This window comes from Dicentrarchus labrax, unplaced genomic scaffold, assembly GCF_905237075.1.
Source record: "Dicentrarchus labrax unplaced genomic scaffold, dlabrax2021, whole genome shotgun sequence".
Classification (NCBI taxonomy): Eukaryota; Metazoa; Chordata; class Actinopteri; family Moronidae; genus Dicentrarchus; species Dicentrarchus labrax.
The window spans coordinates 12,152,737-12,167,909 of NW_026136701.1; the positions used below are offsets into that span (position 1 = coordinate 12,152,737).

Consider the following 15,173-nt stretch of genomic DNA (forward strand, 5'->3'; position numbering starts at 1 on the left):
TTCAATCTATTCTGCTGCAATTGTTACATAAATGAATATGATAGCTTGTTGCGTGTTGCAGTGGGTGACAAAGAGAGCTGTTGACAATAGGTTCACGCCTCTATCTCCTCTCTGAGCTGTACCTGCCTGCGTGTGTTTGTCAGCATGCAGATCATCGTGGTGAAATGTATTCGCCTGAGTATTAAGTAACTTGTGTCAGCCACATGCAGGCACGAAATGTTCACGCACGTTTTGGAGATTCAGCCATGTAATTCATCCCCCTCAGGATGAATAACCTGAGATCCAATAACTTTTGATCTTGTGAAATCATCCAGTCAAAATTTCAGTTTATCCTGGTTTATCACCAAATACTTGCAAAATTAATGCCGTTTCCATTAGCTTCAACTATACTTTGTGTTGACTGGTAATTAGTGAATATTAGCATGCTGACATACTAAATAAGATGGTGAATATTTTAAACAAACGTGCTAAACATGATCTTGTTAACACTGTTACCTCAATGGGCCGCTGTGTCTAAGTACAGCTCTACAGAGCAGCTACCATTGCTGCAGACTTTTAGTCTTGATATCCATTAATCTTTCTGATAGTTTCAGCATTTGAACCTGATCCTGAAGTAATTAAAGGTTTCAGTCTCAGGCTTCAGGTCTCAGTCATTACTTTTTTATTGCAAAAGATAAATTGCTGCTAAAGGTATTAAAAAATAGTCTTCATTATTCTTTGGTTATTAATTATTAAACAATACATATATACATTTATATTAGGTTATGACAAGGCGAAAGAAAGCCTTCAATTTGTTGGCAGCAACAGTAAGTTAGACTGACTTTCGTCACTCACCAATTTACATTTGGTCACATTGGGAACATACTTTAACTATACTTCTAAAGGTACAAATGTCAGGGGTACAAACTGAAAGGGTACTGCAATGTCATGTGTTATATCCCTGATGAAAAGCTTTCGCCCCTCCTCATTCCTCTGAGAGTAAGCCTCATTCACACATCAGTTTTTAAAAAAGGGTTGGAAATATAACATAATATAAATAAAATAAAATGATTTGATAAAATAATTCATTCTGGTATTTTACAGAATTCATTAGACCACCCCTGAAATGTGTAATGGGTGTTCAGTAAGCTCCAGCAGAGACTCAGTTATACACATTTAAAGGTCAGTGAAAGTCAGCCTGTGAGATATTCAATAACAGGCTTATTTTAGGAAGTTTCTCTGATGGATTTGTTTCTAAAGGAGTGAAAATGGCTCATATATCCAAATCCCTCACACCTGAACAAAACGTCTCTACCTCATAAAGAAAAGTCACACAAGATGATTGACAGCACACAGTGTCGTAATGCCAAATCGATGTGCTTTATTGTTGTTGTCTGTCTACTCAGAGAAAACAAAATCCAATGAAAGCTGAGGTAACATTGAATCTATCTCCAGCAATCTGATCAGACATATCATCCACAGGATTTTCCATATTTGACTCCAGGCTAACGAGATGTATACCTGCTGCATTACTTTTAACTGTGACCCTCTTCTGGGTCACCAACCAGCTTACAACCCAAAGACGTCATACGGCTGCCATATGGAGGTCCTCTACTTGGAGAAGTCCTAAGATAATCATTTTAATGTTTTTAGCCTTTTAATGACTATTGCCATGATACATTTATGTGGGGGTTTCACTGTAAAGTTTCAATTTCTGCTTCTCTTTTCATTTTTTACTAGATGTAATTACATGTTGAGGCTACATCAAATCACAAATCTCATGTTGAAACGGCAACTGTATTGATTATGTGAGGAATTGCCGAGCAGAAAGTAAAATAACATGCAGCCTACTATAAAAACATAGCAATATGGAGAATATCTTTGAAATACATTGGATAAATGCCCACAGATATTTATTTAAAAGCCCTCTTTCATAATTTTTACTGTTTTAATTTAGCTTTTCATATTTATTAATCGGAAACCATTTGCAAACAGCAGTAACAACAAAACAGAGGTATTCCTAAACAAGAGTGATATTTCATCTGGGTATATTGGATTTTCACAGTTGCCGCTGGTGTAAACACAGTCCTCTGTCCATGTTGGGTGGTTGGTGCTGATGGGGGGTCTTGTCCTTCACTGTAGGACAAGAAAGAGGAGATAGAGAGAAAAAACTGGTTACTGCCAATATTTCATCATAGCTTCAGTACTGATTAAGCATACCCAACAATTGGTTGTTTTGAGCAAAAAAGAAACATATTCTTTGTGAAACTATATGCAAGAAGCAGAATACAGCTTTGTCATTCTGAGTCAGAAGCTATTAAACATCTATCATCTTACAGCCGCTCATCACAGACACAATAAGAGGTCTGTGTCACATTCCTGCAGCAGCTCTCCATCTACCTGAGTCACGTTCCCCTCATTCTTCTTTCCATGTTTTATAGACAGACACGAGAAGTACCAGAGGTAAAGACAGATAGAGATCAGCCTCACCTGTGCTTGTCTATATTCTCTCTCCGCTGTTCTACTCAAATGTCCACGTCTATTGTTTTACCACTGTACTACATTCACAGTCAATTTATGCATGCTTGTGATGCCGTCACAAGATCCCTTCAAGCTATGAAGTAGCACAATGGATGTGTCTGGTGAAAGCAGCTTTCATCAATTCACAATCACAAAACACTGGAATGTACAGGAAAGCATGTCATTTGTCTCAGCTTGTTACATAACACAGTTTCTATGTGGTCTGAACACAGTTCTTATCTGGAGGAGCTGAACAACAATGAACTTACCACAATTAATTCAGACTTCGTCTTCCACGAGAGATCACTGAAGAAGGAGAGAGATGAGACTTCAGTGCTGCAGCAGTTTTCAGACATAACTCATAACTTAATTGGAGTTTTTGAACAATATGAAATGCTTGTTTGCTTTCTTGCAGAGAGTTAGGTGAGAATATTGATACCACTCTCATGTCTTTACAGTAAATGTGAGACTACAGGCCGCAGCCAGCAGCCGGTTAGTTTAGCATGAAGATTGGGAAAGGGGAAACAGCTAGAATGATATTCTCATGCAACTCTTAGCAAGATGCAAATAAGTGTATATAATTCAAAAACTATTCATTTACCCACTACAAAACAAAATGTGAAGGCTACAGTTTAGAGGATACTTACCCATACCAGCATTACTTCCTGAGCAGAGAACTGACAAAGAAAACCCCACATATGAACACATTAATTTATACACAAATTATAAGAACAAATGAAAATGTGTGACATTAATAAATTCAGACTATACACACCTGAGTACGTCCTTGGTTGACAGAAACTGACTTTGATCCCATTCTGCCCCACCGGTGCTGCCACGACTGTGTAGACATCCCCACATGTTTCCTCCTGGATGTCACAGTATCTGCTGCCAGCAGCTGCGATGCAGGTGTAGTTGGCTCCTGTCCCGTACAGCTCTACTGTGTGGTTATGGATCTGAGGTCCCATAGAGAGCCAGTACACTCTGAGGGAGTTGTTGGCCCTGCGATAGAGCTTGACGCTTGTTGGACAACAGGGACCTATAAGAATGAGTTTCTACTTGAATTGGTGATGTTTATGTCAACGACCATATTGGTGTTTTTGGATGTTTGAGCCTGTTAACTACCAGCTACATTACAACTGACCATTTCCAAAACTAGTAACACGCTCTAGTATTATTGTGTGTGTTAATTTCCTACTTTGCAGGCAGTAATTGGTTTCCTTACATTTCAGAAGTGCTACAAAAAAAGTTCATTATAGATTAATATATAGATTTCGTTTCAAGTACTGGATCATTTAAATTTAATGTGTAAATACACCAATTATCCAAAAGGCTTTATCCAGAGTTCCTGGACAAAATTCAGAAAAAATGTCCAATTAAAATTAAAAACGTTTTTGAAATAGTTAATCAGCATGCAGAGCACTAATTAAAAGATCATATTAATATTAGTAAAATTATATATATATGTCAGTTTTAAAGACATGCAATACTGAATTACCCGGTACTCAACATTTAAAGCAATACAATGTGGAATTGTAACATAAATATGCATTAAATAGGAAAACATGCAACATTAGCAGATTAATTTAGTTTACAAAAAGGTCAAGAAATAGGGAAAAACAGGAAGAAATTCTAAGTTCCAAAAGCCCAAAGTGGTATTGTTTCTTCAAATGTCTTGTTTTATGAGACGAGCAGTCCCCAAATATATTAAATTAATGATATATAACGCAGAAAGGCAGCTAATCCTCATATTTGCTAGAAACAGGAATAATTTAGACTTAATACATGACTTAAACAATACGCTGATTGTTAAAACAATTCGTGTGATTTGCAGCGATGGGCTCAAATATTCCAAACTACTACCTTCTTTAAGGCTAGAGAGACATTTTCAAATGTTTGTGTATATTTGTGTGTGTATGTATGTATTTGTCCTCACTGGATGAGAATCCATGATATTTGCAGTCGGACTTGTGTCCCGTGCTGCTGATGGCTTCCAGGACGACGCTGTAGTTGGTGCCACAGGTGATGCATCCCATCAGGCAGTGGATGTCCAGAGTGTGGCACTTAGCGTGTCCGCGTGGGGACGTCAGCGTGGTGATGTAAGAACGAGCTCCGGTGCCAGGTGACCATGTCACGTTGGTCATAGCCTGGGTGACCTGGGTCACATTCACATACATGGGGCAGCAAGGACCTCAAGGAGTGAAATACAGAAAAAATATCAATTATACTGAAGTCTCTTTACCATAAAACTTGAACAAAAGCAGGGTTCCAGCTAGACGCAGGTCCCCTGTACTAGCCTGGTTTTGGGCTGTATAAATAAAACTAATTTGGCATTCAACCAATCAAACCTGTTTCCAAAGGTTGACTGAATCCAGGCAGACTTCTCCCCACAGTTGTGGTGGCCACTGCCATGACCTCATATGTTGAACCGCAGGGCAGCTGTGTGAGTTCACAAGAGTTGTTTCTTGACCGGCAAGTGTGTGTGCTTTGACGTCCAGTGGCAGTGATGGTATAATTTGTGTTGGGGGAGTTGGGGGTTGTGAAAAGGACTCTGTATGTGGAGTTGTTGATCTTTGTCATATTCAGGATGTCTGGAACACACGGAGCTGCAGCAGGGCACACAAGAAATTTAGTTTTCATACCAAAAACACATCAATGTATCACTCTGAGAAATTTTGGGGAATATATCTGCCTTCCATTGCTTGTATGTGGATTAGTGTGTGTTTATGATGTTAGATGTCACTCTTCATCAAATCTCTTGTGTTTCTGTACCAGTACCTGTCTCATGTGTGTGTGGCATGCAGGTGCGGTTGCATCCTCGCAAGTCGCTACAAGGTGTGACGGTCACTGAATAAGCGGTGTTGCACTTCAGATCTGACAGCGCACACACTGGCGCCGTGTCATTACAGTGGATGACATCATTAGTCTGTGCTGCTGTTGTCTCGTACATCTCGGCCCCTTTGACCGGTGACCACATGATCTCCAGGGTCTCTGTAGACACTAGGTTGATGGTAACGCCCTCTGGGCAACAAGGAACTGGGGAGGAGGAATGAAAAATAGGTTAGTATGATAATCTATACTTCGCAGAGGACCATAATGGTGGTTTGACATGTTTTAAAGATACATTCTACCTTCCAGGCAGCCATTGTTTTCACCTCATGTCAGCTTGCAAATACTTGAGACATAGTTACTCCATGGCACTGCCTCCCAAACCCCAAATGTTGTGAGCAGCTACATTTTTTTATAGCAAACTTTTGGATTTATCATGGCATGGACCTGCCAGTGTGATTAATACCAGGGAAGTGGTATTGTCAGAGAAGTGGCACATCTAACTGGCATACAACCATTTTAATGGTATTAATTACACGGGCTTGTCAAAATATCCGCTGTGGCATATTTTTACAACAATGCCCATGGTGGAGAATTCAAGGAAGCTGCGTAATCTGAGATCTTAGACTCAGATACCCAAAGGTCATGCCGTCATGAGCTATGATGTCAGAAAATCTAATCCAGAAGACAAACCAAAACAAGTTTGGTATAAAAAGGCTAAGTTATATTTGAGCATATGCTTAAATTAAAAAGGTGCTGTTGAGTTAAAATCTAGATGTTACAGGGAAGAATTGTTAAAACAGTCACTGACTGACAATGCACGTATCAATATGATATCTTTGTCAATACAATAAGCCAGACTTAATGTTCACACAATAAGAAGTTAATGGCCAAAAAGATACCAAACCAGTAGTATGGTCCTTTGACTTGATAACAAAAACATGTATTGGTGGTGGTACTCTATGTGGTGCTTCTGGTCCTACTGGTTGTGTAGTTGCGGACGTTGGCATAAGGGCTGGAGCCGGCCTGGTTGTAGGGGAAGACGGTGGTGTGGTAGGTGTAGCCACACATGCAGAAAAATGGGCAGGTGGTGTCAGTGGTGTTGCACGAGTTCTCTGTCCCATCATCCCTCTTTATGAATGCCATGTAGTACTCCACCAGTTCCACCTCATCCCACACCACAGAGCAGTTGCCTGCTTTGGGCTCCTCTACCCAGATGTTGTCTGGGAGACATGGATCTGTCAGAGAAAGAGGGAAATAAAAATGGACATCACTTTTTAAGGGGACAGGTCAACTTTTGGGCTCATGTTCTTGCTGAGAGTTAGATGAGAAGATTGATAGCACCCTTATTAATGCATGGTAAATATATATCAGTGCTGTAGTACTCATGTCCGGTCTCAGACTCAAAGCGTTTTTTCTATTTTCTCGGACTCGTCTTGGACTTGTTGGTATTTGCACTCAAACTGGTCTTGGACATGGCCATTGGTCTTACCAAATATTCTAGTTGGTCTCGAGTGAGTCCAAACAAAACCACTGATGAAGCGCTTGATCATAAAACAGGTATTGGTTTAATTTAAATTCATTGGGCTTTGACATTGGCACTGGTAACCATGGTTACCAACTGTATGCCTGGCTTATGTCATTGGCAATGGCAAAAGCTTTCTCTTTTCTGTCTTGGTCTAGACTCTGTCTTTCTCATTTGGTCTTGACTTGACTTGGACTCGAACCTCTTTGGAATCGGTCTTGACTAGCCATGGTCTTGACCTTGACCACCTCGACAAAGGTGGTCTTGTCTTCAGTACTGATATATCGCAATAGCTTGGCAACGGTTACCTTAGCTTTGCAATAAAGATTTGAAACCTCAGGGACACAGTCTGGCTTTGTAGTAAAAGTAACTAAATCCGTCTACCAGCACTTCTAAACCCCAAACCTCACCAAATTATGTATTGTGTTTTAAATGTTTAATTATAATTATGTCTTGTTGTTTAATAAAAAAAGATAAAATATGTAAATGTATGGGGGGTTATGTGCCAGAATATTTCTTGGTCAGGTACAGAAAATGTTTCCAGTCTTTGTGCTAAACTAAGCTAAGCTAACCGGCTGGTGGTTCTCATCTAACTCTCAGCAAGGAGCAAATACCAAGTGCATTTCCACAAATGTTGAACTGTTGTTTTAAACAAGTAAGATTTCTGAGTGATATACCCACAGGTAATGTAGTCTACTGGTTGCGAGGGGCTGCTGGGACCAGCGTTGTTATAGGCTATGACAGAGACAGATTGATTCTGGCCACACTCTGCAGGTGTGATATAACAGTAAGTGTGAGCTGTTAAAGTACAGTTTTGACCATTGGTGGTCCAGGCCTCGTAGTTATCAGCTCCTTGCGCTTTTGCCCAGTACACAGCGATCCCAAGAGACCGACCCGGAGTCATCTGGACATGGGTCACATCTGGGCTTGGGGGACCTGGAAATGAAACCAGAAGGAAATGAGTAACAGAATCTGCTACATTCATGTTACCACCAACTTACCTGTTGGGGGTGTTTGTTGTAAGTGATGATTGATTTTCTTCCACACGTTTGTCAATTTAATTCTTATAATGCTTACGTGTGATTTGACAGACAGTGAGGTCATCTCCAGGTCGACCTTCAGAGTCCCAGGCTGTGCCCTTGATACAGTAGGTAGTCCCTGCTTCAAGGTCATCAAAGGTCACCATGGTGTTAGTGGTGTTCAGTTTGTGGCGGGTGCTGGAGCCCTGTTTGATGATGCAGAGTGTATAGAGGATGGCATGCTCCACTGGGGTCCAAGTCACAAGGATGGTGTCGTTGTTCGGAGAGCTTGTGTTCAACTTGGGCGCCATTACCACTACAGACAGGCAGAGAGTAATAATGAGAACATTTTTAAATGGACAAATAGATTTCTTACTTCTACTCTCTTCTAGGTGTGAAATTAAAACATTTCCCAGTGATTATGTTACATTTAGTTCTCCTTTGGGAAGAAAGACAACCCAGTTCTCATGGTTTTGCTTTTCATATTATGAGAATAGTGTAGTGAAGAGGTGTGGATATGGTTTCCACCCTCTTGTGTTGACTGCAAAGAGTGACAATGGGCAGTGAAATGACACGCTGTTGTGGCCGGCGGAGAGAGATAACAAGCTATTGTCCTACAGGAACAACAGCAAGAGTGCGTTTCACTTTTCATACGCTGATTATCATCTTGAGTAAACTGCTTATAATGTGTATAAGTAAAAGTGGATGGAAAAGTTAATTATTATTACATTTTATAGATAATTATTAATAATATTTTTAGCCTTTATGGTGAAAACCATAAATATGTGTTAAATGAGTGTTTATAAGTGTCATTATCTGAACGGCTCAAACCACTGTATGAAGTGTATTTAGGACTCTAGTATGAATTCATACCTGTACTGCCCAAGACGGAGTATGAGGGCTGGCTCCTCCCCCCAGAGTTGACGGACATTACACTCAGCTTGTAGTCTGTATAGGGCTGGAGCTGCACCACGGTGCCTGGGGAATTGCTCACCATGGTCTCAGAGAAGAAATCACTGTTTTCTGACTCTGCCCTCAGGATGTAGCTGGTTGCCCCGGAAACCTCAGTGAACTCCACAGTGATGCTGTTGCTGTGTTTGGAGTAGGCCTGTTCAATGCTGGGGACTTCAGGAGCTGGAGACCACATGATAGAAGTCAAATCACTTAGGTAGATAACAAAATGAAATGTTTTTAAATAAGTTAATTCACAATCACAATACTTTTAGGACTGCTTCTCTATTGTTGTTATATATAATATATTATAAATGCAGTATGTTTACTATATTACTTAAGTACAATTTGGAAGTAGTTCTACTTTTCTTAAGTAGTTTATGTACATGCTACTACTAAATTTAATGAAGAAATATTGTGCTTTTTATTTCATTTACAGTATTTAAAGACTAGGGCAACTAGTTTCTTTACTTTCTTTATAGATAAAGATTTATATGCAAAATATTTGAAGAGATTATAAGTTGCCACTTACTTTTTGTATTATCCATTAATTGTTCGGTTGATCAAATGTCTTGTTTTGTCAGACCAACAATCAAAACCTTTGTCAATTTTATTTGTGTGATTGTGTATATGGTACTTTTTCTGTTGGAGGACCCCATTGAAACTGATATGGTACATCTCAAGGGGTTATACCTAATAAAGAATTTCCAACAAATAAATTTAGTTTATAATCATGTAAAAAAGATAAAAAACAGGAAATCCTCACAGTGGAGAAACTGGAGCCAATTTCTACAGATATAATGCAATGCTTTACATAAAATAATAACACTAAAATTCTTTGCGCATGTTGATACATGCACTTATATTATTACAAATAATAATATCAACTATAATAACCAGTGTCATAAATAATGACATTGGGAGAGGCCTTTCTGCCTCCATACTTTTACTTTTGCTACTTTAAGAACATTTAGCTGATAATATTGAAATAGAAATAAATATAGAATTAAAAAAAATAAATAAAAACAGCATAGAATTTGAATATAAAAATGTGTTTCTGAATCAGATTCAGGAGTGAGTTTCCTCCTTTACCTCTCCTTGCTGTTGTTACCGACCTGTTGTCTCCTCTGTCTCTGCACTGCTGAGGACATTGAATGCATTGTCCATGGCTTCTAGCTGCATGGTGTACACTGTGTTTGGCGACAGGGAGTTGACTGAGCCCATCACCATGTTGCCACCGAACTGAGCAAAGACGGGTCGTTCTGGAGAGTTCTTGGGTGTTGCTGTGATCTTGTAGGAGCTGGCACCAGTGTGGCCGCTCCAGTGCACTGTCATACTCTTAGATGTGACCGTAAACACTGACAAAGTGATGTCTGGAGGGGATAGAGAAGAAAGCTATGATGGGGTGCATGCAACATTTTGATATTTCAGGGTAAACTAATTCCTAATGCCAATGCAATAAGCATATTTGTGTTGTTTCAGAACAACATCTTAATTTATGGAATATGGAACTTTTCAAGACAATTTGCATAATAATTTACTGGTGATTGTATATTATTTGATTTTTGGATCATTATAAAGTATCTTTGGGCAAATGTAAAAGAAGATAATTTACCATTTTGAGCGGCACAAATCTGTAAATGACAAAAAAAATGTTAATGAGTGAAACAAATAAATAACTTGATGATAAACAACAGGAAATACAACGTTTTCAAGACAAGGATATCATCCCAAGGGTAGAAAGTTATTGGCATTTCACATTATATCCCGAGGCAAATTATGCCCTGTATCATATTCTCGGAGCATGAGAGGCAGCAGGCTGCACATTACCTTCACTCAACACAGATTTCAGGACTGGTCAGTGCAGGTATTTCTTTCAGGTTGGAATGAATTTGTCTATTGAGCTAAGGTTGGGCATGCCACACGCACTTGTTGAAAGCAGTGACACTCAAAAGAGCCTGTGTTCCTGTATTTCAAAAGTCCTCCATGTATACACATATAAAATATGCATTATAGCAAAGATAGGAAAACATGTCAACTACTGGACACTGATGATGTCAAGCTTGTTCTTTGTAGTATATTTTTGTTGAAATATTTGAAAAGTAGTGTATAATTGTAAAAGTATTATTGCTTACCTCTGTGAAGGCCAATAAGAGCAAAAGTTTTAGCCTCTTTAATTGTGTTGTCCCCATGCCTTCAGTGTTTTTTCCCTGCTGAGCCACTGCCTGGAGGCGAGATGTGTGATGCTGTTTCTCAAAATGACTTCAGGGTAGCAGCTCTGGCTTAAATTTGACCTTTTTTTCTCTCTCTCTCTCTCTCTCTCTCTCTCTCTCTCTCTCTCTCTCTCTCTCTCTCCCTGCCTTTCTCTCTCTCCCTCTCAGATGAAACGACAGGTCCGTTATTGTTTCAGCGAAATACCAAAGAGCCCAAAGGCTGTAACTCCTCCCCTCAGGGGAGTTCGGGTGGCCTATCAGTGCCAGAGGAGGACGCTCACCTTTGTTATATGAGGACGTAGGTAAAAACAATCGTGTTGCAAGTACTTGCACTTGCAATACACTAAAATGTATCGATTCCTGTCTTGTCTGAATTTTTTTTTCTGTCTTAAGAACATACACTTAACACATCCCAGTTGAGAAATATGCAGCCTCACACCTTATATAAAAAGATAAACTTAAACAAGTGATGACCTCTTTCTGTTACAGTTGTGTCTGGAAGGAGGTTTTATGACCTGGTTGACAACAGTTGATTTCCCCTGGTTTCCACGTCCCCGATATCTTATGATATTTGAAACCTCTTTTTTAAGCAATTATTCATTTTGTCCTCAATGTGTCAATGAACAAACACAAATCTATCAACAGCACTTTAAGAGTTGTACATATAGGTGTTGGTTCGGTGTCAATATAGCATCTGTAAGGCAGTTAGAAGCCCTAGGATGTCTACAATACACATATTTATTTTCTCTGATATAGATATAGTAAATTCATCTGCTTCTCAGTCAGCTAAGTTATCACTTTGGTAATAACACTGAAAAACGAACCGTCAGAAACAAGCTGGCTTATGTAACCACATACAACATACATTTGGATAAGGGTAACATCATGCCTTGTGCTAGAGAGCTTTACTGTATGTGCAAATAGTTCCAGTTTCTGTGACAAATGCTAGGTAAGGTTAGAATAATAACCTTTCTTTTCCCCAGTGGCCAGGTATCTGCGTCAGGTGTGTATTATGAAGATGGGCTGGGAGGATCCCTGAGGACCAGCTCTGGACTAACTCTTTTGTGCATAAAGTCCAAAAGGAGAGCACTGATCAGATTCAACTTCACACGCATGAGATAATCTCCGCTTTTAAAGAACACAAAGTAACTGTGTCGGATTTACCTTTTTAGTAAAATTTTATTAACAAATAAAAGTGTTGTTGATGTGAAAACATTTTGTTGATGTGGTAACATCAACAGCAAAAAAACAAAGACCCACAATGGCAATGACAAAGCAAAACAAGACAGAACAAAACACCCAGCAACACATATTTACTTCCCACATCAAACTAACAAGCTCAACCTCAGTATCTTCATATCTGCTTAAATGATGTTGAATATAAATAAATATACATCTCGAATATACACAGAGAAATAGGGGTATCATTTCTGTACTCAAAGGTACATTTGTCAGAAAAGTGCCATGTAAGGTATGAAAAAGAGTACTTAAGGTTCATTTAAAGGTACAAAATCATGGCTGACAGAAAGGGGTAATAATTGTACTTTTAACCAGCTTAAGGTTCAGGAAACATGTTACAGCAAATCAGTGATCACAAAATCTTGATTTAAATAGAGATTTGGGTTTACTGAAATAAAATAGGCTTCTGGTAAATTTCCATTCAATTCTTGGTCTGTGCTGCCTGGGAATACTTTCATGGGCAAAGAACTAGGACGTCACTTGCCACACAGACGCTTTTGGGCAAGACGCCCTTTTTCAGCGTGTTTTGGCAAGTTCACAATGGATCTATTTGAGTGATTAGAAGTATGAAGTATTATCACTGTTTTATGTCTGTTTTCTTATTCTTTGCATACATCCATGGAGACTCGTTCTTCTGTATTTATTTAACTTTATTTTATGCTGTGGCCTTTCTAATGGAGCCCCTGAGGAGTTGGGTAGTGCAACCCGTTTTCTCCCAGCAGTAAACTGTGGCATGTGCCCGAAACAAGTGCACTTGTACTGTTGAAGCTTACAGAAAGTAAAACTTGATTTATGCTGTTACAGCATTCACTTGTTATGGACAAATCTTTTATGAGCAAGACTCATAACCCCAACCGCTGTCGTTGCACTGGGCAGCTTCCAGGTATGAATGTGTAACAGTGCAAATGTGATCAGGATGTTCCTTCCTCTCAGTGAACCTTCCCGGAAAAAAAAATAATGGTTGAAAATAATAATCTATTTGTACCAGGATATAAAGGAGCATTTTTGTCACAAGGGGTACAGAAATGTTCTTGTAGAGATACAGAAAAGAAGGTGCAAAAATGTACCATGTTCAAAGGTACAGTGTTTGAACCCTGCTAGTGACAAAGCATACATACCCTTTTAGGTCCATTCCTGTGCCTTGATTTCTTAGTGTGGGTGTTTTTTCTCTATTGAGTACCCCTATATTTTATGCATTAACAACAATATGATCCTTTAGCTTCCGACTGCTCAATTGTTATACTCCAGGCAGTTTATTGTGCACCTGTCATACTTCTACTGCAAACAAAAACCTATAACCAGGTTAAAGTATAAAGGTAACTTCTATATTTGGGCTACTGTCTTTTCCATGTCCAAAAGATAACACATTAACTGTGTCAGATTTCCCAAATCCGTGGTCTAATTGTTTTGTATACAGATAATACTAAAGTGCTAAGTTACAATTGTGTACAAGTTAGATGATCCGTGTCCTTAAAGTCTGTCTTAATAGCCTTTAACATGGTTCCAATAGAAGTAATGGGAGATATCTTTCAAAATGCTCCTTTTGTGTTTCCCTGGACTTTGTTTCTGTGGTGTGGTGAGAGGTTAGAAACACCAAGAGGGAATTTCGCACTAAAAGTCTGTAAATGTGGAAGAAACACAGAATCAGGACTGTGGGTTTTGCCCCATTCCTTACATTGAAAGCTCTTGAGGAAAAGATACTTTAATTGCCAGTATGGAAAGTAGGAATGAGAGCAGCATGCAAGCAAAACCCAATTCAGGGAATTATGTATGAATGTAATGTAACAAATGGACATGTGAGTGTTTTAAGACGTTGAAAAACTGTGAAATGCCAGCACTTGTTTTACTTCACTTAAACAACATGAATGATTTTCTTTTGATAGTGTGATGAGTTTTCAAATAACTGGTTTGTCATAAGTCTTCCACCTGGGCACTTTAAAAGCAGTAACTGGCACACAGAGACTGGTACATTTCCCTCTGACTCCATCAGCTCAGACTGTGTGCTGCTCAGAGTTGCATAACTTTGTGAATGTGAGTAGGATCCTAAATTAAATAAAGATAAGGCTCTCATCTGTGAGAAAGAAACTTGTAAACATAATGTCTTCTGTCATTAGGCTGCTGGACTGTCAGTCAGTTACTGGCTATGTTAGCCTTATGAACAATTTGCATTTGTATTTGTTTAAATGTCCATCATCATTTTGTATTTTATAGGCTCATTTCCACAATAATCATTATTCTTGCACTGTTCTTACTTTTTCAAATTACATTAGAATAGAATAGAATAAACGTTATTGTCCCTTAGGGGAAATATGTCTTGGGCACAATGTTACAATTGGTTGCTTCACAGAAACAAACATACCTCAACAACAGACACACATCAAAAAAACTAAATCAACATAAAACATCTTAAAACATGCTGGTTTCACAGTACACCTGCACTAACTCCATTAGCATATACTCTATTATCTATATATCTAAATATATGAACACAAATTTGGTTGCTCAGTCTTTGGTCAGGTAAAAAGATTGTTGATGTGTGCATAAACTTAGTTAGTCATGTCTCTTTTGTTAACTTTCTGTTACAGTATATCATGACTTTATGTAATTGTGTTCCACAGAGCCTCAAGCTGATACGAGTAAAAACGTTGTTTCAGCTGGATCGTCTGCCTCAAGAAAAAAAATGATGACATCCCCCTAAAGTGGACAATGAAAATTTGCCAATACAACTGCCAGGAACTGGAGAAATCTTGCGACAGACCACAACAATGAGAACCTCCCTGCAGGTCTCACAGGTCGCAGAGCCAATCACAAGCTGCTTATTAAAAAAAAGTTACGTTTTCTTTTCTATGTAGAGAATTCTGTAATCCAAGTCAAGTTAGACCCTTTCTTCAAATAAGG

General features: G+C 38.9%; 1 protein-coding gene across 1 annotated transcript; it reads right to left on the reverse strand.

Annotated features, from left to right (window-relative positions):
* Positions 1-1,340: 1,340 nt before the first annotated feature.
* Positions 1,341-11,184, reverse strand: fndc7a (fibronectin type III domain containing 7a). Its single transcript, XM_051400088.1, has 14 exons — positions 10,959-11,184; positions 10,439-10,457; positions 9,939-10,196; positions 8,746-9,006; positions 7,931-8,188; positions 7,535-7,789; positions 6,312-6,566; positions 5,278-5,535; positions 4,848-5,105; positions 4,436-4,690; positions 3,275-3,538; positions 3,147-3,176; positions 2,769-2,805; positions 1,341-2,115 (listed from the first exon to the last, which is right to left on the reverse strand). The coding sequence occupies exons 1-13, from the start codon at positions 11,013-11,015 to the stop codon at positions 2,774-2,776; spliced, it is 2,460 nt and encodes an 819-aa protein (XP_051256048.1). The 5' UTR covers positions 11,016-11,184; the 3' UTR covers positions 1,341-2,115; positions 2,769-2,773.
* Between the last annotated feature and the right edge of the window lie 3,989 nt (positions 11,185-15,173).